We start from the raw sequence: 24,942 nt of genomic DNA on the forward strand, positions 1-24,942 counted from the left end.
TCTAATTTTTTTTTTGAAAGAAATTTTGCACTGCTAGGATAGCCTCACATGTTGAACAGAAAGTTGCTAATATTCTTGTTATCTTCCTGATTTTAAAGATGTTTCTAATGTTTCCACATTGCGCATGTTTGTTGTAGGATTTTTACAGATGACCTTAATCAAATAAAGAAAATTCCCTTGTATTTTATTGGTTTTAATCATAAAATTATACTGAATTTATCAAACATTTTTGTGAATCTAATGAGCTGATCATATGGATTTTTCCCTTTAATCTTTTCATGTGGTAAATGATACTAATATATTTTCTAAAATGAAACCATACTTGCATTCCCGGGACAAATCTAGAAACTATAAAAAGACTGTACAAATATTCATTATTAAGTGCTGTCTTCAAATTGTAAAGAGACTTAAAAGCCAAGGGGGGAAAAATATACTTTGGTATTGATCAGAAAACCACTGAAGGCTTTTGACAGGGACCTAGTAAGATCAGAGCTCTTAAAAGGACAGACATTATTAGTTCTATTTCACATATATGGAATAGAAGTAGACCAAATAGGACTATTTTGAAAGCACTGACAACAATCTTCCAGTACGACCAGTGAACGGGAAGGCTTGCTCCTCTTTGTAGCCCTAATACAATAATAATAATGATGTAGCCCTAATACATTATTGTGTTTACCAAAAGGTCTCGAACACAGATTGCCTATTCAAAGGATAAAGTTCAACAAAAAGCAATTCATATCAAAGCCAGCCCAACTATTGGGCTGATTAGGGGAAGGACATTTGGTCTCCCCGCTATATCCAGAGCCTTTTCCACACTCGATCCGGGGGCAAGGCTGGACATCATAAAGATCCTAAGGTCTCTTCCTTCTCCTACTCTGCACCTCTGTGATAACAAAGGAAGTCTGGAGTAGACTCTGGATTCCTGGGTTCTGGAAGGTACAAGCTTCTTGGCAACTCACTGACCTTCCAGGGAGCAGGAAAGAGAGGAGAGAGAGGGGCTAACTGCTCAGAGAAGTTAGGAATCTTGGACAAGATCACTCAGATTTTAAGTTGCAGAAATGGGAACTGAGCTCAGGTGTCTGACTTGAATCAGCCCAAGCTATTCACCACAGTCTACACCCTCCAGCATGTCCATATATATGCGCACGTGCATGCGCACACACACGTGCCTCAGTCTAGGATCATGTGCTCAGACCAAATTGCTAGATGCCACCATTCCCTCCCCTAAATCTTTCTCCCTCCATCCCTACCAGATCTTAGTTAGTCTCCACAGATAGCCCACTCCCACTCTCTGAAGGCCCCGGTGTGCTCAGTTCATGATCCTAGACACAGCAGATGCAGATTTCCCTCCCACCTATGAAACACAGATCACATAGAGGCATATTCCTCTTCTCTTGTCTGTTCAAGGTCCATAAGGTCTTTCACTCTGGCCAGACCTAGCCAAAATTACACATACCCACAATACACACATTTCTCTAGGCAGATTTGGCCACTAAATGTTTTCCACTAAAAAGCCTTTATTAGCAAATTCCCTTATTCTAAAGCACAAACTGGCTGATTTCTCCAGGAGTAAAGATTGGCTCCAACTTGGATCCGTTCCTAAGTTTCAGTCCCTACTAAAATCATACAAGGTCTTCAGAAATGTCTATTTTCAGACTGCTTTTCTGCTTTTGAAAAATATGGAATAGAGCTGGAACCAACACTAGGGGATACAAAGATGTAACTGATCCTTGACCGGGTCTGCAGGATGTCTGGCTTGAGAAAGATTATTATTTTGAAGCTGTTGCATATTATTCTTCATCAATACCAAGAAAGAATAAGGAAAAATGTCCGGTCACTATGCTAGATCTCATGTATACATAAAACATCTTTTGGAGATAGGACAGTGACTTAATTTCTTCGGAAGTCTTCTTAAAAACTTCTTTAAAAATTTCCTCTGCTATGACTTAAATACAGTCTTACCTACAGATTGGAGAAGAGTTGATCTTTAATTCACTTCAACCACCCTCCTCCATGAATCCTCCAAATATTTGTGTATGTAATGCATAAATGTGGTGTGATCCTCTTAATTTCGTACATATGTATATAGATCTACTCATTAAGAACACTTAAAGGAAAAAAAAAAATAAAAACACCATACCAGGCTTCAAGAACTCCCACCCAGTCCAACTGAAGTGAGTCAGCCTTCGATGTTTCACCATCTGGCAAGAAGCATACAGACCACCCAATTCTCTCCATAGGTAATATTAATTTATATATGCCCCTCCCACCAGATCTGAACCTCTGACTATTTAACAAAGGAGCATTCATCTATGCTGAGACGTCCAGAGTTTCAGTGACTTTCAAGCTGAGCCATATCTAAGAGTCAAATGTGTCAGCAACAACAGATGTGGTGAGAAAGCATGGGCCAGGCAGTATCCTTGTTCTGTCTTATAGAAATATACAGAAATGGCCATCAAAGCCATTTACCATTTAAGCTGCAGCAGAATTAGACTAGTCAACTTTGTCGGACCACAACAAATCTGGCTTATTAATTAATTTTACACACTGTCATGTTATTAAACATATTTACATGAACCACCAATGGTGCCATAGTGAACACAGGAAGTGAGTAATTCCTTTAGCCTAGCAGGTAAAAATGCCAACAACCCCTTCAATATCCCACAGAAACAAAGTATTACATGTTGGCCCAGACCTAATTCACATTCTCACTGATGTCATCCAATAAGTCATATATATGAAATAGCCAAGACTCATAGCTTTAAGAAGGATGAACACAGGGGCACCTGGGTGGCTCAGTCAGTTAAACATTCAACTCTTGATTTCAGCTCAGGTCATGATTTCAGGATCATGGGATCGAGCCCCACGTCAGGTTCTGTGCTCAGCAGGAGTCTGCTTGAGATTCTCTTTCTCTTTCTTGCCCCCTCCTCACTCGTGCTCTCTCTCTCTCTCACACACACACTCTCTTTCTCTCTCTCATAAATAAATAAATAAATAAATAAATAAATAAATAAATAAATAAATAAATAAATAAATCTTTAAAAAAATGTTTTAAAAAGAAGGATGAACACAGCTGGCCCTTCCTTCCTAGGCTATCCAATTCTCTTTTCCCTTGGTCAAGCCTATGACAGTGCCTCTCCCCTCTGTCCTACGACAGTGGCTGTCCCCCATTTTAGATGCCCTCCCTGCAAGTGCTTTGTGCACAAAATCAATCACTAAAAAGTCATTCAGATCACATCTTTCAGATTCTCACTGCCCACAGGTCTCTTCAGGGGCCCATGAAGAATGTAAGCTAGAAGCTCACTCAGAGCCTGCTGCTTCCTTCTTTTCAAAGGACTACATAGCTAAAACACTGAAACAGCAGCAGCCTACAGGATAAAGGTCATGATACCTTGCTTAGTATTCAAGGTCTTCAAGGTCTTCCTTGACCTGGACTATACCTAAATCCTAGCCCTATCTTCTACTCAAATATTTACTGAGTACCCATTTTCTACTGATCAGACGAATCATCCACTATAGACAGACTCCTTCTCCCTTTTCTTCTATGATAGTCTAAATGCCTGCTCTTCCAGAACTAGCTAAGCTTTGTCTCTTCTGTGAAGTCCTCTGAATACTTTGGTCCTAAGTGATCTCTGTCTTCCCTAAATGCCTCAAGTATTTCTGTCCTATAACTAATCCTGCATACAGAATACTGTCCTGTATTTGATTATGTTTTCATGGCACCTATCTAAAAACCCACTCCTCTTATACCTGGTGGACAAGGACCACGAATCCAGGGACTCTACATGGCTTAGCTTGCCCCACATGGCACCATGCCCATAACAGGCCCTCATAACATATTTGCCATCAGTGAACTCTGACCTGAAAACCCTTTGCTTGTCCTTACAAGTGATAAATAGTAGAGCAGAGTGGAACAGTGGAATAGTCTGCCCCATCCAATGGCTCCAAGGCTAATGATTTTAAAAAGCAAAAGTGGGGTCAGTTTTCAGAGCTAAACTATAAATCAATACACATAAAATATTAAATACAGAAGTTATTTTTTTTAAATACAGAAGTTATAAATAAAAATATCAGGACACCTGGGTGGCTCAGCAGTTGAGCATCTGCCTCCAGCTCAGGGCGTGATCCCGAGATCCTGGATCAAGTCCCACGTCAGGCTCCCTGCGAGAAGCCCGCTTCTCCCTCTGCCTATGTCTCTGCCTCTCTCTCAATCTCTCTGTGTCTCTCATGAATAAATAAATAATTCTTTTTAAAAAAATCTAAGTTCTAAATAATAGGCCTTCTCAGCATACCACCTCTCACCATCTTTTCTCCTGCCCTCCCTTGTTCTCTACAACCCAGATCCACATACCCAAAGTCTGTCTTGACTCCCTCATATTTTGCACAGTAACTTATACTAAAACTATCTAAAACTGAGGCTCTCCACCCTCCCTACTATTCCTCAAACCTCTTCTTCTTTCTGTACTCTCTCAGAGGCAAAACCAACCACCCACTCACCTATCCAAGAGGCAGAAACTCGGATGTCATCCTTAATATCCTCTTTCCCCCTCCCTCAAACCCCTCACATATAGCACCAAGCACTCCTTTAATCCATCTCACAGTCACTGCAACCACAACATCAGCCCAGGCCATCATGATCCCTTGCCTGCCTTACTAAGATAACACCCTCCCTAACTCCAGAGAGGCCTTTACAGAATGTCAGTGTGTGCAAGGGATGTTCTACTATGTGAAACCCCTTACTGGGTTTCTCACTGCATTCAGAATAAATCTCAGGGACCTAGCCTGGCCCTTCAGAATTCTATCATTGTCCTGAAGACTTCTTGCTACTGTAGTACTAAAATACTTGCACCTGCCTAAATATACCAGGCTCCTTTGCCCTACCCTATTCATTCTTATCATTCTTACTAGCTCTTCAAGTCTCTTGCTGGAAGTCTTCCCTATCATCCTCCACTACCCACTAGATTAATTTCCCTTCTGTTCTTTGCTTTCCTCCATATAATATTGTAATTACCTCTTTTCTGCCTCCCCCACATGGTGCATGTTTAACAGTTGGTTTCAAGGAAGAGAGCCCTGATTTGTAACATTTGCCAATTTCCATGGTGTAAATACTCCCACTGTGGCAGATTTTGAGCTACAAACATGATGTTACTGAACATGTTGAGCTGGAAAAAGATGTATAACAGCACACCATTATACTACTATACAGTATTTCCACTATACAGACACAAGAGACATAATCTAAAAGGCATAGACCACAGTAAAATAACTAGAAGTGATGAGTTTGAGGTATTCATTATACTTGTTTATAACTTATGATTAAGTTATGTAATTTATTTTTAATAAAGGTTAGGCTTCATAGAATGACTCACAAAACTCGTGACAATTTAACAAGCAGCTCTTGCAAATGGATGAGTGCTGGCCCTAGCACACCAGTGCCAACTCTAGACTTTGAGCTCCAAGAGAACAAGGATAGTGTCTTATTTCCCTCTGTATTCTGAGCTCTAGCACATGGCGGTGCTCAATAAATAATCACTGAGTAAATAACTGGATAGGTAAGTAAGTAAGGTATAACTACCAACTATTCCATCTTTCCTCATTTCTTCTCATCAAAATAATTATGGCTTTGTCCTTCTCAACTTCCCTTCTTTGGACCCCCATAATAGAGAGGCGAGGTTCTTTCTTAGCTAGTCTAATCCCCTGTACTGGTGATAGGAAATAAAGAGGACACAGGGAGAGAGAAAGGCATCATCAACTAGAGAGGAGGGAGGAAAGCATGAAGGGTAGTTACTTACTCTGTCAATTCTCAGGCTCTTCCCATTGCTCAGGAAAATTCATGCAAGGAATAGAAAAGACAAGACACTTCTATAGAAAGCCTGTCAGCAAGGCTGAGATGGAAAAGGCTCTGAGCTGGCTGACTATGCAGGGAGTTTGGGGGATCTGCCAAATGAGGAGCTCCAGAGGGCCTAGGGTAGGAGGGAACATGGACGACAAGAAAGTGGAGACCCAGAAATGCTGCTGTTAGGCACTGCATCTCCTCTGAAAGTCTTCAAGAAATGCAAATCAAGGTCAGAGAGCATAGGTTGATGCTGAGCCACACATAAAGAGCCCAAGCACATTATGTGCAAGCCACAGATGAGAGAGAATAAAGAGACAATGTCACCTAAAGAAGGCAGAACAGCTCTGAGTCAGAGTTAAGATTATGTCAAACACCCTAAAATCCCCCAACAAAAAAAGCGCTGTTTAGAAAGGGAAACTGAAAAACAAGAACCAGAGAAAGCCCCTTGTCCAGCTCATTGCACACTGTCTAGGAAAGAAATGATTTAAGCATCATGGTCTGACCCGGTTCAGCTTCAGGTGGGATCCTTGTTGGAAAGCTCGAAGCCTGTAAATATTTGAATATCATACATCAGTCCCTAGCTCACTATGCAGCCTTTGATCAATCTGGTCCAGGAAGGAAGCAAAAAAAAAATGGGTAGCGGGCCCTCAGGAGCATCTTGACAGTAGTAGTCTTCACTGCAAATTAATAAGGCGCCATTCTGACTGTTGTACTTTTGGTTCTCATGAAGAGCTCATCAGCATGACTCTGCTTCTCCAAGTCTGGGCAGCAGTAGGACAATGACAAAACAGGGTTTCTATACCTACAGGGCTCTGGACCAACTATGGATCTAGTATGTATCCCAATCCTAAAGTTCAAGGCCAAAATGACCAAATTTAAATCTCTACCTCTGGGTTAATAAAGGGCCTGTCCCTTGGAGATATCCAGGCAGCAGGATTCAGGACTAGAGCCATCAAGAAACACCACCTCCACCACCTACACACAGGCCGCTACAAGGCCCCCTAATTCTTCATACTCTTTCAGTGGTGCTGCCAATATTCATAGCATCAGGCTAAGCCCCTGTGACAGCCCACACAGGCACACACAAGATGTGCATCAGTAAGCTATAGCTCCTGGCTAACAGTTATTAACAGCATTCACCAAAAGCTAATAATATGTTAAAGCACTTTGCCTTCACGATCTCACTGCATCTCCAGAATAGCCCTATTTATTTCCTGAAGCACTGAGATAAAACTTGCCTGGAAGTCTCGTATAACTACTAGGTAGGGAACTGACATTCAAACTCAGGTCTACCTGATGCCAGGGCCTAGGCCCTTACTAGCAATAGTCAGTGACTTGGGACAATGTGCACAGGCTGTCTGGCCAAGGGAGCTCAATGCATAAGGTCCCACTCTCGGAGGTTCTTTACTGTACAGCCCAGTCAGGCCAAACAGAAAGGACTGAACCCTACAGGACCCGTGGCATAGCACTACTCCACTCCACTGACTGCAGGGAAACTGCAGTGTGTATTATTAGAGTTGATACTATTAATTATACTGAACTAAGCAGTGTCCACATCCATCTTTCATGATTTGTCAAAGCTGGAGGGCAGCTGCTGCCATTCCTACTATGTGCTCCTTGCTGAACAAACTCCAGGACAGGTATGTTGCTAATCACATTACTATAGGAGCCCAATTCCTAGGCAATTTCCTTCAAAACCCAGGGCTGGGGTGGCAGTGGCTGGGTGGGGGTAAGGTGGGACTGGGGGTGGGGTCTCTTAAACGGGCTGTGTAAAAATGTAAAACCCAAGAGAAACACTTGCATGCAGAAAGACAGAATGAGAAAAGGAGAGAGGAAGACTAAAAGAGAAAAACACCCCTTGTCATGTGGCATTTTAGGAGCCAAGCTTCTATTTGGGTTGAACAGGACAGCTGAACTCTTCTGTGTGTGTGGTTTTGATAGAGGCTGTGATGGACTTTTATCAGTTAAAAAGAAAAGTCCAGGAGAGTTGTATTGAGAGACTTGAACATCCTCATAAATGATAAAAAGTTACAGATTTCTAGCTTAAGAACTGAATTAATTGAACAGGAAAATGTCCAAGAATAAAGCATGTTCAAGTTATTTTTTATTATAGTTTATTAATGCTCTTTTTCAGTCTAACCTAGTTTTAGGGTTCACCCAGCAACTGAAAAGAATTAGGTCACTTCTACAATGGCAAATTTCATCAAATAAAGCCCTAGCTTTAGAACACTTACTCCAAAATGTTCTTGCCTGCCTCTAGCTGAACCATCTAAAACCTAGCAAGCAAAATCCTCAACACCCAAATCTGGGTATTGGGAAATCAAGAGGCTTCACTGACTTTGCATTTGGCAGTTAAAAACCTTACTTCGCCAACAAATATTTACAAAATGGAAAATTTGGTTTCAGTTATCATAGTTGAAATGCACATCTGCTTCAGGCATCAATGATGCCCAAAAATATCTACAAAAGTTTCTATCTATGACTACTAAGGGTGGGAGAGGACTCAAGGATATGCCATGGGAAGAGAGAAAAGGCAAGGATGCTCAATACCTGCTCTTCCCTGGGTCTTGTTGACATTTTATCTGGTAATGCAAAACTCAGCATTTTGAGAATATCAGCTAAGTCATGTCTTCTCAAGAAATATGATCTTTCTGCTCATGGGTCAAGGATGAAAAAAGTTCTTCTGGCTCTGAAATTCCCTGAGGTCCAGAACAAATTCTCCTTGTAAAGATGAGCCACTCTCCTGAGAACTGCTCCCACCACTTCATGTCACAGTGCTGGATGCATGGTACCTCTCTCAAGGAGGTGCATCCCATTGCTTCCAAAGAAGAAAACCATAATTTTAAGAAAAATGACCAACTAACTTCCCCTTTTTATGATGCTTCTTCCCAAAGTTGTTCTCTGCAAATTTTGCAGATATAGACACTGTGCCTAGAAAAAAATTTTTTGAGATTTTATTTTTAAGTAATTTCTACACCAAACATGGGGCTCAAACTCATAACCCCAAGATCAAGAGTTGCATGCTCTATCAACTGAGCCAGTCAGGCGCCCCTGAAAAAAAAAATTTAATTTTGGCAATATACATAATATGACATTTTCCATTTTAACCACTTTTAAGTGTATAGTTCAGCGGCATTAAGTAGATTCATGTGCAACTATCACCACCACCCATCTCTGGAGTATAAATAAGGTGCTCAGCCCACAAAGCTGAGTTCCAGAACTGAAATAAAATCCAAATGGTGAGAGTAACTGCCATTTTCAATGTCTATCTGCTCTACAAACACAGAGGCCCATATACACAATTTGTCAGTATAGTAGCTGAGACCCAGAAACTCTGCTCCTTCACAAACCAGAAGGAAGAATCATCTTCCTCTGACGAAGAAACACTGATTCTTCACAAAGGGAGATGGGGAATCTTAGCATCAGCAAGTTCTTTAGAGAGCTGGACAGCTTCGGGGATACAGCAAAGGCAAGTGCAAAATCATAGGTTCTTCCTGAGATTTTGGCTGGATAAGTGTATCCAGTTCATGATTCCAAACCATTAAGGCATCCAGATGCCTCAGGATATCTATGAAAAGGAGGATTAAGGTAGGTGTTGGGGAAACCTAGCAGAAGGAATGCCAAGTCCCATTCTGTATCTCACTATGAGGAAATGCATGGTTTGGATAGAAGCAAGAAAATGGACCTGATAAGCTCTCCCTAATTTTCTCATGGGAAAAATCCCACATAGTCTGCTTCAGATGATAAATACAGAAAGTCCTTAAAATAAGCCTCAGGTAGAACCCCAGCATGAGTCGGGCAGTATAAGAGGGCAATAGATGAACACCAAAGATAACAAGTACCATTTACCTAATACTGAGTCTGTACCACAAAAAGATCCTTTACTAGATCCTTCTTCCTATGTTTTAGGATCTTGACAACAACTCATTTGATCTTGACAATAACTCTGTGTAGTATAGATCCTGTTATTACTCCCTTTAAACTAAAAAGAAAAATTATGTATGAAAAAGTGTGACACACTCAAGGTCACACAGTTTATGAAGCAGATTCACTATAAGGTCTGTGTTACTCTAAATCCCATGCTTTCAATTAACAGCCTTTTAAGGGAGAAGTTATTTTCATACCTTCATGGCAAAGAAAGAAAACTGTTCATTAAAAATCTCTTGGCTGAAAAATTTTAATGGTTAAAAACAGCCCCAATTAAACTTCAGCAGGTTAAGTGTGGAACAAGCACAAATTCAGGATTCCTCCAGCCGCTGGAGGTTTTGACATGTGATCCTAGGCCAGTCACTCCGCTTCTCTAGCCCTGGGTTTCCCAGGGAACTTATAAAACAAGGCCGCTTCCTCTGTTCTCCGCCTACAAAGCATTCCACCGGGTCAACGACCCGTGCTGAGATAATAAGGCTGATAGCCAAAGATGAACCTATTGGCCAAAGGTTTCAATCTCTTCTCTCACCAACTTTCTTCTTCATTATCAGAGCTTTCCACAAAAGTTATCAACTAATCGTCAAATAATTATGCAGCACCTACTATGCACGCAGCCACACAGCAATGCGTGAGGAGCATTCAGAGGCATAGGCACCGTCTTTCGCCTTGAGGACCTATCTCTGAGTCTGGGGACTTGTAAGATATATGAAACTAAAGCAGAAGAACATCTGGTGAGGACGCTTATTATTCAGTATCTCCTAACCCTAACTACAGATACAAACTGGAGAGACTAGAATTCAGAAGAACTAGAAATTTGAACTAGAAAAGCTGAAGTTTTCAACACAGAGTAGGGTTTTAAAACAGCCTTATTAGATGTATAAGTTTTGGAAAAGAAGAAGGGAAAGGCATTCCAGGTAAAAGGAACTCCAGGAGCGAAGGATCTGGAACTGGATAGAGTTGTATACAGGATGTGTGGTCATAGAAGAGACCAAAACATCGCTCGGGGTGGGGATTTTGGGTGAGCAAAGGGAACGCAGACTGGGCCAGATTTCTGAAGGCCTGAATGCCTGACATGGTAAGCTGGACTTGAAGTGGGAACAAAAGGTAATGGGTGATGTGGTAAACACTGCTCAGTTTGGATTTCTTGCCTACTCTGACTCCAGTAGGGGAAAAACAAAATCCAGGGGTCATAAAGCCCAGGACACGAGCCATCCCAGCAGGGAGGCCCCAGAGTGTCAAAGAACAAGATATCTCCTAGAGGGCAAAAGCTCATTACATTTCTGAAAATAGAACAGGAACACAGTAGATGCCCCCAAATGCTCAGGAGGCAGTACTTTGATCCACTGCCCATCTCACAAGGACCTTTCAGCCCCGATAGGCCACCAGTCAAGCAAATTGGGCCTGATCTCTAAACCGCCATTCACATCACCCCTGCCCTTCTGCTAGCTATCAGACTGATGGAAGGTGAGGACACTACCCATCTCTGCTACCAGCCAAGGAAATAGGCCTCCAGATGCTCTGCTGCCCAGCACGCCACATGGAGTCCAACCTCTAAGCTCCTGTTGCAAAAAGCACTGAGAGAGAAGTACATCAGCAGCATGCTCAGACTAAAAGTCCCAGACTCTTCCTGTGGGAATCACATCAAGAAACGCAGTCTCTGGGGCCTCATCAGACGGAAGCCGTCCAACAACCATGCCAACCCTAACAGGGTCAAGAGATGGTTAATGGCATCACCCAGCCCTGTGGGATGCAGGAGTCAGGGCTGTATGTGCAGAGGAAAGTGTTTATTGAGGTAATCTCCAGTGCTGAGCTAGCTGAACCTGTTATCATTTCACCAGCCTGTTATCATCTGCATCAAACTAGTAACTCAAAGCAGCAGCCCTCCTGTTTGTGGTGCCACACCTGACCCCTCCATGACTGAGGCCCCCAGGGCCTTTGCCTCCCCTCAAGGAAAATGGCAAGCCTTGTTCTCTACCACTGCAGACCTACAGAATGAAGAGGCTGACACGACAGGAGGAGACGACGTTTCAGCACAGAGGAATGACCCGCCCCCACACTGCACAGAGCACCTCCCAAATAAAAGAATCAGACCTTTAGATAACAGTTTAAAATGTCTATGCATGTGCCTGCTGGAAAATAAACTCTTGCTAGTTAGATCCAGCTCAACAAAGTACTTGAATTCCCTTCTGTTCATTCCTATTTCACAGGAATCCCTGATGGAAGGAGCAGGAGCTCCTCTAAAGCACATACATTCCAGTATCATCCATAAACTTTTCAATGAAAATAAAAGTCAGTTCAGAGCAAGTGTCACCTGAATGGGTTTCTCCCCTTCTTATTTGAACTGTGTACATGGGCGCACGGGCGTGCACGCACACACACACACACACACACACATCCTTTTAGGATAGACATGAGCATGGTACGCTTCAGATTTGAGCACGCTGGTGTGAACATGTAAGCACTCCATGCCAGGCCAGCCCTGATGTGACATCAGAGACCCCCCCACACCAAAGAAAAACCACCCCCCAGAAAGTAGCCAAGAAAGGGAAACGCCTCCTTGAGACGGCCTGGGAAGGCAATCCCGGCTCATCCCCTGCTAAAGCTGCACCCGAGCACCAGCCAGGAAGTCCCCTGTTGCGGGGGCACCGCTGCCCAGTAAGCCCAGTCCTGCCCCAGGTCTCTGCGAAGGGGCTTCCCTGCCCTGCCCCGGCCCCCTGGGACCCATCAGTGGCCAGGTCTCCCACCCTGCCTGGCCAGTACACATACAGAAGCGAGGAGCTGCACCACTGGCTCCCGCTCGTGCTCGCTCGCTCTCTCTCTCTCTCTCTCTCACACACACACACAAACACACACACACACTTCATAACATACATACCTCTCACCCTCCATGAGGCGAGGCCCAGCCGGGTGCGCCCTCTGCGCTGGGGGCCAGCCGCGGGAGATGCGCTCAGCAACAGTGATTCAGCATGGCTGGCTGCGAACGCAGCCTCCTCCCTCTCGGTCCTCCCGCCTCTGACTGACTCCCAGCAGCTTCCACCGCAGCAGCAGCAGCAGCAGCAACAGCAGCAGCAGCAGCAGCAAACGTCTTACCCAGAGCTCCCTGCAGCCCTTTCAGCTTCTAGAGCAGCAGCCCACTGGCTCCCCTCCCCCGCCGGCCGCTGCTCCCGTCTCCTAGGAACAGCGCAGCCCCAGCCACCCCAGGGCGCGGCCACCTTGCCAGCCGCCTCCAGCTGCCCGGGCATCCCCGCCTCGGGCCACTCGCCCACCGCGGGCGGGGGGGGGAAGGGGGCCTCCTGTGCCCACCCTGCAGAGGCTCAGGCTGTCCCTCCCCCTCCGGAGCCCAAGAACCCCGGCCCGGCCCCCGCCCCCGCCCCCGCCCCCCAGGCTGCGAGGCCCTGGGCCGGCCACGTTGCTGGAGTGAGGAGGCCTCTCTGCGGCTTGCGGCTTGCCGGGGAGTCTATCCACCTGGGGAAACTGGCTTGTAGGTCACAGCTCCTGTTCCAATTCCCCCTCACAAAACCTACAGTAGCTCTGAGAGTCTGACGGATGGAGACAAGTTAGGGGGAAGGAGCCTGATAGAGCTGAGAATGCAGAGAGAAATTTTATGAAGAGAAGAGACAGGGGTGAAACTGAAACAAACCCTACTGTGCCTTCAAGGAGCCCAAGACCATTGCAGTGAGGCCAGCACAGGGAACACTGCGCACGCTAGACTAACCTATGCCATACTGAAAGACCACAAATTTCATAGCACGGCCCTAAAATATCTTCCTAAAGCACTGAAATGTAACTGAAGCTGTGGCTGCAACCAGTAAGTCTCCCACTGGACCCCCATCTTCATCCTGTCATCTCCAGCTGCTGAGCCTCAGCTTAGACTGACTTAACTCCATGACACCATCTTGGGAAGGCCGAAGGCCAGTCTGTGTCTCCTGGTCACAGCCAAAAGGCTTAGAGGAAATTTAGGCAATCAGCCACTGGTGACTGGTTAGCCACAGAAATGGGTTTAGAAGCTTCCTTAATGCCTCAAAAATCATACATAAGCACCTCGATTCTCAAACCATCCATGTCACACCTGGCTTTTCAGGACCTATCCCACCAATGGCCAGTTGAGCGACTTTCAGCAAGTCTTCTCCCCACTCTGAACCTCAGCCCCTCATCCACACCACAGGATCAATCCAGAGTCCCTTTCAGCTCTAAAATCACATGATTCAAAAAAAAAAAATCACATGATACTAAAAATGTCTTAAAATGCTCCATTTTTATGGTTTGTCTTTAAGAACACTTAACAGGATGTTTTTACTGGACTCTAATATTTCATAGGGGGCTTCAGGGAGGATGACATAATATATGTGAAGGAAGAAGAGAGATGATCACTGACTCTAAGATTGTGATAATTTTGACCTGCTGAATTTCTTCACTGCTGCAAAGCCTTGAAACAGCAAAACAGGGTCGGGCTGGGAGGACAATGAGGCAACAGAAACTGGGAGTCACTTAAACTTTATACAGTCTCCTGAACTCAAACCAGTAGAGTGTTATTCTCGAAGATTCTCTCTTAGATGAGGGCACTACCCAAACTCTCTCAAATGAGACAAGGCCTGGGTTATTTACATCCTACAGCCCTTGATCACTACTTCTTCCTTTCACAACACCCCTCGTATCTTTCTCTTTCTGTCCCTTCCTCCTCTAATCTGCCTTGTGGCTCTGTGCCAGATATTTCCTCTTGAGGTGAATCACAGGGACCAGGAGAAGCTGAACACCACAAATAAGGAAACTGAATCCCAGAATTCGTGCCAGAGTGCAGCCATCCACCAGGAAGACAACTGGATGATTCATAAAAGGAACAGAAGAGTAAGATTAAGTCCCTCTTTTACGACTTTATACCCTCATTCACCAATTCACCAGACAGGAAAGGAGGGAAATGTCACATCTAACAAACCGGAGAGAAACAAAAAAGAAGGTCAGAAAAGGAAATACTTCAGGCTGAGAATATACAGATTTTGACAGCCAGTATGAAAATTTTACAGCACTTCCTTCGTAACCTACTTTTGCTGCGCTAACCAATGTCCCCATGATGTCTGCATTGAAACCATGCTACTACCACCTACACAATTAATCACTCACTTCATCCACAGAGGCACAGAGAACAGAGAACACCAAGAGAAGGCCACTTAGCAAAACCAGGGGGCAGAGCTGAGTCAAGAATCAAAGTCTCCAGATCCCTCACACAAAGTTCCTACCCTAATCTTCTCTAATTTCAGAGCTACATTTTACATTTTCTACTTTATTATCCAAATGTTCTCTGGGCCACAACCTGAACCTACTCGCTTTCGGCTCATTTTCCCGACTAAACTTCAGATTAAGAAGTTTCAGATTCTCATGGTAGAGGAAAATCAATGGAACCGGAATGGTGTCCGCTTGGAGGAAGAGGCCCCATCCTTGGACTGCCCAGCAGTCGTGTCTCACCCACTTCCAGCTCTCCTTCCCGTACCCAAGGCTTCTCCCACAGCTCACCAGTAGTACTTAGTGGCCCCAACTCTCCATCCCAAAGCCATCTACTGGCCATCCACACCCAGTTTGTGCAGAATTCTTCAGCTTTATGTGGCTCAGAAAGAAACCATGTTAGGAAAATAAACTGGTTTGTTTTTGCTTTGTTTTTAACTGGGTTTCATCTAGAAAGTTCTCTGCAAGGTGCCAGTACAGCACAGCTTATCTAGAGACAGTAAAGCCAACCATTCTTTTAAGTATTTTTTTCTTTTGTCACTTTCATCCTCCTCCTTCAGGCATTCAGTTTCTCACATTTGCAGGCACAGTGCAGTGGTCCAACACCTTCCCGTGCATCAGAACCATCTGCCTAGATGGTTAAAACTGTACACATTGGGGGTCAAGAGGCACAACGAAGGTTTTTAGAGTTATGGAAATGTTCTACATCTTGAGTGCAGTGACCCTTAGACAACTATATACAACTACTATATTTCATCAAACCAGACACTTAAAATTGGTGAGTTTTATCTTATGTCAATTATCCCTCAATAACCCTGGGAAAACAAAAACACTATAGGGCCAGGCTCTATCTCACACCTATAGAATTGGGGGCCGAGAAGCAGGAATTTCAATGAACTTCACAGATGACTCTAATGCACTTAGAATAACAAAAAGAGCTGAAACCATCAGTACAAGAAAGACCAGGATCCAAATGTACTTACCAGAAACAGGACCCTTGGCAAGTTACTTTATAAGTCTCAATTTCCTCATGTGCAAAAAGAAGACAATAATAGTACCAACCCCCAAGGGTTCTGAGGTCTCACTAAGAAAGTATATAGAGCGCTAGGCAGACCACCCTGCCTGTTATGAGCACAGAGGAACCATTAGCAGCGGTTATTTTCCACGGCCTATGCTGATATTACCAAACTACAGCTCCGTGAGTCTTTGGCTCTGAGGTCAAGCAGAAAGTCCACCAAGATACCTTGTGCCAGAAATACAGACCCAGGCCTCTCCTGTAGCCATTTCCACATCTCCAATGATCCTTACTGCCAACAGGCCACTAAGAACTAAGCAATACCAGAGCTAAAATTAAGGCCCACCCACACCTGTATCACCAGAACTTCCCCTGAGATTCTGGACCACCCAAGGAGTAGATTCCCCCTAGACTTGCTCTCACTGCCCTAGGAAGCTAGGCAGAAACTAAAAAGGAACTTAAGCCCAAAACAGTCCAAAAGTAAACAGAACAGCACCTTATCCCAAGGAATACCTGACTGCCCTCAGGACTCCTCCTCTTGAGGGTGGAAGAACCCATGTCCTGAATAGTTTCAAGAGTATAATCACACTTTAAAGCTTACAAAGTGCTCCATGTCCCTCATATCTCCTTTAACTTAAGAGAACATGTCCTGTAAAGTAATAGCAGCTTCCAACTCTGGACTATTTTCTCTGGACCAGACTCTGTACTCAAGGCTTTATATACCTATAAACCCTTCTTGTTTAATCATCACAGTAAGCCTGTGAGAAAGGACCATTATCCCTTTTTTAAACATGAAGTGTACAGAAACACAATAAATTTTTGTAGATTGATTCCATGTCTTGCAACTTTACTGAATTTATTAATTCAAACAATTTTTTGATGGAGGCTTTAGTTTTCTGTATATAATACCATGTCATCTGCAAATAGTGACAATTGTACTTCTTCCTTTCCAGTTTGAATTCCTTTTATTTCTTTTTCTTGTCTGATTGCTGTGGCTAGGACTTTCAGTACTATGTTAAATAAAAGCGGTGAGGGATCCCTGGGTGGCGCAGCGGTTTGGCGCCTGCCTTTGGCCCAGGGCGCGATCCTGGAGACCCGGGATCGAATCCCACATCAGGCTCCCGGTGCATGGAGCCTGCTTCTCCCTCTGCCTGTGTCTCTGCCTCTCTCTCTCTGTGACTATCATAAATAAATAAAAATTAAAAAAAAATAATAATAATAATAAAAGCGGTGAGAGTAGACATTCTTATCTTGTTCCTCATCTTAGAGGAAAAGTTTTCAGCTTTTCACCAATGGAGTATGTTAGTTGTGGGCTTGGCATTTATAGCCTTTATCATGTTGAAGTATATTTCTTCTACATATAATTTGTGGAGAGTTTTTATCATAAGTGGACATGAATTTTGGGAAATGTTTTTCTGCATCTATTCAGATGATAACTTTTATCCTTCATTTTGCTGAGGTGGGGTATCACACAGACTTATTTGCAAAAGTTCAACTATCCTTGCAACCCTGGTATAAATCCCACTCCATCACAATGTATGATCCTTTTAATGTATTGTTGACTTCAGTTTCCTAGTATTTTGTTCAGTGTTTTTGCATCTATCTTCATCAGGGATATTGATTAGCCTGTAATTTTCTTGTGGCATCTTTGTCTGGTTTTAGTATCAGACATAAAATGAGTTTGTTATAATAAGAAAATTCAGTAAAGTTGCAGGATAGAAAATCAATATATAAAATTCTATTGCATTTCTTTTCTTTTGTTAAAGATATTACTTATTTATTCATGAGAGACACAGGCAGAGGGAGAAGCAGGCTCCCTGCAGGAAGCCTGATGCAGGACTCGATCAAAGGACCCTGGGATCACAACCGAGCCAAAGACAGATACTCAACCACTGAGCCATGCAGGTGCCCCAACTTTATTGCATTTCTACATACTAATAATGAACTATTAGAGAAATAAAAACAACTATCCCATTTACAACTGCATCCAAAAAGAAATACCAGGAATAAATTAAACCAAGGAGGTAAAAGGCCTGTATACTGAAAACTATAAGATATTAACAAAGATATTAACAATTTTTTAAAAATACAACCAAATGGAAAGATATTCCATGTTCATGGATTAGAAGAACTAATATCATTAAAATCTACAGATTCAATGTAATACTTATGAAAATTCCAATGGCATTTTTCAAAGAAACAGAATGATCCTAAATTGTATGTAGAACTACAAAATACCCAATACAGGCAAAGTAAACTTGAGACAAAACAAAGCTGGAAGCATCATGCTCCCTGATTTCAAACTATATTATAAAAGCTATAGTAATTAAAACAATATGGTATTGGCATAAAAACAGACACATAAATCAACAGAACAGAATAGAGGCCTACAAATAAACCTGTGCATATATGGTCAATTAATTTATGACAAAGAGTCAAGAATATAGAGTGGGAAAGGGATAGTCCTTTAGATAAATAGTGTTGGGAAAACTGACAGCCACATACACAAGAATAAAATTGGACAAGGATCTGGTGCCATAGATAAAAAAATCAACTCAAAATAGATTAAAAACTTGAATGTAAGACCTGAAATCACAAAACTCCTAGAAGACTACATAGGCAGTAAGCTCCTTGATACAGGTCCTGGCAATGATTTTTTTTTTTTTAATCTGACAACAAAGGGGTGCCTTAGTGGCTCAGTTGGAGAGAGAACATTCAACTCTTGATTTCGGCTCAGGTCATGATCTCAGGGTCGTGGGATGAAGTCCCACACTTAGAATAATCTGTCTCCCTCTCTACCCTTTCCCCTAATCGCACTCTTGCTCTTTCTCTAAAATAAATAAAATCTTTTTTAAAAAAAATCTGACACCAAAAGCAAAAATAAATACAACTATATCATACTAAAATGCTTCTGCATGGGAAAGGCCACTGTCAATAAAATAAAAAAGCAACCTACTGAATGGGAGAAAATATTTTCAAGTCATCTGGTAAGAGGCTAAGAACCAAAATACATGAAGAATTCATATCATTTGATAGCCAAAAAAAAAAAAAAAAAAAAACAATACAATTTAAAAATGGGCAGAGGATCTGAATAGGATTTTTCTAAAGAATGCATACAAAAGGCCAAGAGGTACATAAAAAGATGCTCAAGAGCACTCATCATCAGGGAAATGCAAATCAAAATCACAATGAGATATCACGTCACACCTGTTAGGATGGTAGTATCAAAAACATAAGAAATAACAAGAGTTGGTAAGAATATGGAGAAAAAGAAACTCTTATTCACTGTTGGTAGGAATGTAAATTGGAAGAGCCACTATGGCAAACAATGTGGATATTCCTCAAAAAGCCAAACATGGAACTGCCATATGATCCATCAATTCCACTTGTGAAGAAAATAAAAACACTAACTCAAAAAGATACATACATATCTGTACCCCCATGTTCAGTGCACCATTATTCACAAGAGCCATGGTATGGAAACAACCTAAGTACTGACAGATGGATGAATGCATAAGAAATTGTGGTATATTTACACAATGGAATATTGTTTATCCAAAAAAAATGAAATCTTGCCATTTGTGACAACATGAGTGGACTTTAAGAGCACTGCGACAAGTAAAATAAATTAGATAGATAGATACTATATGATCTCTCCCACATGTGGAATCTGAAAAAACCAAGCAAGCTCATAAATACAGGGAACAGACTGGTTGTTGTCAGAGGCAGGAGTTGGGAGAGAGACAAACGGATGAAGGGGGTCAATAGATAAGAAAAAAAAATGTTATTTTAAAAAACAAAATTTATTTTAAAAAATAAATATAAGCTCCATCAGAACATACATACATACATACAAGTGAGGAAATAAAGGGTCTAAGAGTTAAATGAGTTGACCATGGCCCGACAGGTTCAAACCCAGGTCTGCCTGACCTCAAAGCTCACTACTAACTCCTGTGCATGGCAGGCACTTCCTCTATCTTACCACCTCACTTTAGAGCTAAGCCAACTGAGGCTGAGGGAAAGGAAGCAAGTGGTTCAAGATCACCCGGGCAAGTCGGAAGCCAAGGAGGATGTGGAACCAGATCCTCAGAGCCTGGCCTAATGCTGCTTCCACCTCACTTATAGATGGGGAACAACAGCATTTGAACCTCCTGAAGATATTAATACAGGCTGGTAGCCAATGCTTCCAAACACCTACTATTATAAAGTCCCTTGCTCTCGGCTCCTCTGCTCCCTTAGCTTACCAATTACACTTAACAAAACACTGGTCTTGGGGAAAGCTAGAAACATACCACTGGACCCCAAGTGAGTCATAGAAAAACCAGACCAGGGAACTTGGATGGCTCAGCGGCTGAGCATTTGCCTTCAGCCCAGGTCACAGTCCTAGGGTCCCGGGATTGAGTCCCACATCGGGGTCCCTGCATGGAGCCTGCTTCTCCCTCTGCCTATGTCTCTGCCCCCCTCTCTCTGTCTCTCATGAATAAATAAATAAAATCTAGAAAGAAAAGAGAAAAAAGAGAAGAAAAGAAAAGAAAAGAAAAGAAAAGAAAAGAAAAGAAAAGAAAGAAAAGAAAAGCAGACCAAGCATAGCAGCAAGGAGGATGCTTCACACAAGTAAGTACATGGCAAACACTTTTCTTCCAAGAGCTTCCTAAAAATTCCTTCTCTCCAATCATCAACCTGCAACTGCTGCCCTCTGCTGGTAAATGTACAGCTTTTCCTAACAAAAGCAAGACCTAATTACTATACTAATGACTTTAAGGAGGGGGGTGCTGATGGAGAATTGACTTCCTTCACAGAACATTCTGTTCAAGAATGAGCATTCATTCCTACTTACAAGTTTTTCATAGGTAGTTGTGACTTTAAATTTACTGCACATTTCAAAAAATAAAATAAAATAAATTTACTGCACAGCCTCTAACTGCTGCTTGCATCTCACCTCTCTGGTTCTTTTCTTTCAGGGTACAAAGTAAACTGGGCTCTTTTTTTACATGAGAAGGTAAAATACAGAGGAGGCATAGTACCAAAAGCAAGAATACAGTGATGAAGTCAGGTCTGTACACCTAGCAGATACAGAGAACAGAGGCAGGCATATGCTTAACAGAATGTAAAACTCATGTTCACACACTCTGGCCACGCTCTACAAGTGCATTCTTACAATTCAGTCTCACTATCTTAGTTTGTCTCTGGGTGTACCAGGGAGCTTCAACACAAATCTGTTACCAATAGAATGCCAAAGAGTTTACAAGCTGGTGGGGGAAATTACATATGGGCACATGTAAAAAGTTGGTAAAAACAACAAGAAGAAAAGTGCAGGGACTCCTGGGTAGCTTACAGTTGAGCATCTGCCTTCAGCTCAGGGCATGATTCCCAGGTCCCTGGATGAGTCCCACATCAGGCTCCCTGCATGGAACCTGCTTCTCCCTCTGCCTGTGTCTCTGTGTGTCTCTCATGAATAAATAAAATCTTTAAGAGAGAGAGAGAGAGAGAAAGATGTGTGCAGGAAATAAACTATGGGACCTAAGTGGAGGAGAACACAATTTCAGTCTGGAGAGGAAAGAGGGCCAAAGGAACAGAAATAAAGTTGCACGTTGAGTAAGGAATTCCGTGGAGCTTTAAAAAAGGTATTCAACTAGACCATTTCCATTTCTTATTACCTCATTTAAAATTTTAAAAATAGCTTAAAAGGTTGGTTTAATCTTGCTACTTGGGATCCCTGGGTGGCGTAGTGGTTTAGCGCCTGCCTTTGGCCCAGGGCACGATCCTGGAGACCCGGGATCGGATCCCACGTCAGGCTCCCGGTGCATGGAGCTTGCTTCTCCCTCTGCCTATGTCTCTGCCTCTCTCTTCTCTCTCTCTCTCTCTCTCTGTGTGACTACCATAAATAATTTTAAAAAAAATCTTGCTACTTTAATATGTGACGTTATGCCATATTAAATAATACATGTTACTACATCTTTTTATTATAGTTTTTTATTGTGGTGGAATACATATAAAACTTACCATCTTAACCAATTTTAAGTGCACAACTCAGTGGTAATAAGTACATTCACAACGTTGTACAACCATCAATCACCACTGTCCATCTCCTGAACTTTTTCATCATTCCCAGACAAATCCCATTAAGCAGTCACTCTCCATTCCCTCCCCACCCAAGCCCCTGGTAATCTCCATCCTACTGTCTCTATGAATTGGCCTATTCTAGAGACCTCACAGAAGTTCAATCACACAGTTGTCCTTTTGTATCTGGCTTTTTTTTTTTTTTAAGATTTTATTTATTCATGAGAGACACACAGAGAGAGGCAGAGACACAGGCAGATGGAGAAGCAGGCTCCATGCAGGGAGCCCGACGTGGGACTTGATTCCAGGACCGCAGGATCACAACCTGAGCCAGAAGCAGATGCTCAAACACTGAGCCTCCCCCCAGGTACCCCTGGGTTATTTCACTTAGCATAATGTTTTCAAGGTTCAGCCATGTTGAAACATGTATCAGAATTTCAGTCCTTTTTATGGCTAAATAATATTCCATTGTATATACACATCACATTGTTTATCCATTCACCTGTTGATGGACACTTGGTTTTTAACATTTCACCTTTTCCCAGAGCACTATTTAGTAAATATTTCCATAATGTTTAACATTTGTAGTTTTTAATATCCTGTTATAGACAATGAAATAATAATGGTCTTTGTGCAGACTGTTTTCCTTTCACTGAATTGTTTTCTTAGGTTAAATTCCTAGTATTAGAGTACTTGAGCCAAAGGATATGAATAATTTCATGATTCTTACTAAATATATCCATATTTGCCTCCCTCATTTATCATCTTTCCTAGCCTATGGAGAAGTTACAGTCTTGCAATTTCAGCAATAAAAGTACAAAATTGTGATCAAAATCAATTGGAAGGGGACCCCTGGGTGGCTCCGCGGTTTAGTGCCTGCCTTTGGCCCAGGGTGTGATCCTGGAGACCTGGGATCGAGTCCTGCGTCAGGGTCACTGCATGGAGCCTGCTTCTCCCTCTGCCTGTGTCTCTGCCTCTCTCTGTCTCCCTCTCTCTCTCTCTCTCTCTCTGTCATAAATAAATAAATAAATAAATAAATAAATAAATAAATAAATAAAATCTTTAATAAAATAAAATCAATTGGAAGGTGGCAAATAGTTCTGCCAAGTGAAAATAAAAGCTTTGAAGCTCATTGCTATATGGATCCAGAGATTTAAGGGCAACTGGCTGTGACTCTGAAAGTTAGAAAGAAAGTAGAGATTAAGAAGAGGTAAGTCACATGGTCATTTTTCCTCAATCTCCCTTCTGTGGCCCAAGTCTCATCTTCTCTGTATCAAAGTCTTCTTATTACAAGATCAGGACAGAATAACTTCCTTCCCAAGGGAGTACTAAGAAGTTGTTAAATCAGACCAGCTTGCTCCACATTTCACTGCAGAGACTTTACAAGCAAACAAAATGTGATCCTTCTAACATACTGATATAACCACATCTGTCATGGGATGATGTTGCTTCTAATAGTTATACTTCTTTTCTCCGTAAGGAATTACTTATGGTGCCTATGTCAACAATTTCTTTCACTTAGATCATTTTAAAGACCGATGTAAGGCAGCCCTTTCTATAAACTTGCTTACAAAGGATTTACATGATGGCAGGGACTCTCCTCAGGCTCAATACTGCCAGAAGCTGCTCAAAACCGCTACAAGACGCAATAATGAAAATACCTAGAGCTTTTAGAGAAAAGAAATTGACAAAGTAGAAACTTCTCAGAAGATCTCTCCCCTTAACATAGAGCTGGCTAACCTATGTGATAAGTCTTCTCAAACCGCACTTTCTACCTACAACCTGATGTTTTCCACATAAATTGGTTATACTTTAAAAAAAAAAAAAAAAAAAGGTTAGCTGTGTCTAGTGGTCTAGTGTTCCCAAGACCAACCTGACATTGGTTGAAGAAATCACAGAACTCAGTGTTAAGTGGTGTACTCACAGCTAGGGTTTACCAGCCACCTAGTTAAGGATACACAGTCCAATCGTACGGGGGGGAAATGCAGGTAGAGTCTGGAGGAATCCGTGTGCAAGCTTCCTTATGCACTCTCCCAGCCATGGTCTCTCCTGTGTCATGTTTCTGCCCAAGGACTCATTACTCAATGTTTTATAGGTACCCACCTCTTTATCAAATTTGAAACTCCCAGAAGGAAAAAAAAAAAAAAAAAAGGCATTTGATTAGCATAAATCAGATTGCTTGCACAGTCTAGACATAGTGAACCACCCTTATCTTAGTTAAGAACACTCCCTAAAACCAAGGGTCCCAATCAAGGCCAATCTTGCAAGCAGCCCCTCTAAATCTTGCAAGCAGCAATTAAAACTCATTTCAGCCAAAAAGAATCAATCTCTCATATGTATATCTGTATGTAAGTACACACACACACACACACACACACTATTAAAGAGACTGTGGGCCTTTTATACCTTCAGGAACCCTAAAAGACAGAAAGCCAGAGACTCTCTTAAAATTCAAGGTAGATCATGACACTCCTCTGTTCAAAATCCCGAAATAGTTCACCATTTGTGTGCTAAAAGCCAAAATCCTTACAACAGCTTTCAAGGGCCTACACCATCTAACCCACCTGACCTCAGTGGCCTCTCCTTGGCTCTTCTTTCTGCTTCTCCAGCCACCATGACCAACTTGCTTTTCCTCAAAAACATCAGGCATAATCCCACCTTAGAGCTTCTGCTTTCCTAATCCTCCACCTGGAATGCTCTTCCCCTATATATATCTACACTGTTCACTCCCCTATTTCCTTCAAATCTTCCCTCACATGTCACTTTCTCTGAGGGACCTACCTAAGCCACCCCGTTTAAAATGCACTTTCTTCACAAAGCAAAGTGTTCCCAAGACCAACCTGACAGGCCTTACAGCACTTCCTAATCCTTAAGCTAATTCTTC

General features: G+C 42.4%; 1 protein-coding gene across 5 annotated transcripts in view; it reads right to left on the bottom strand.

The window, feature by feature from the left end:
• KLHL3 (kelch like family member 3) overlaps window positions 1-13,082 on the bottom strand; it is a 114,045-nt gene extending 100,963 nt beyond the window's left edge. For 4 of the 5 annotated variants that reach the window (XM_072841152.1, XM_072841151.1, XM_072841148.1 and 1 more), the window contains exon 1: window positions 12,642-13,082. In XM_072841152.1, coding sequence (XP_072697253.1) covers window positions 12,642-12,655 — 14 coding nt within the window. In that variant the 5' untranslated portion in view covers window positions 12,656-13,082. The remainder of the gene's footprint in view (window positions 1-12,641) is intronic. The other variant, XM_072841153.1, reaches the window with a different exon arrangement.
• Window positions 13,083-24,942: the final 11,860 nt, after the last annotated feature.

The sequence above is a fragment of the Canis lupus genome, chromosome 10, assembly GCF_048164855.1.
Source record: "Canis lupus baileyi chromosome 10, mCanLup2.hap1, whole genome shotgun sequence".
Taxonomy (NCBI): domain Eukaryota; kingdom Metazoa; phylum Chordata; class Mammalia; order Carnivora; family Canidae; genus Canis; species Canis lupus.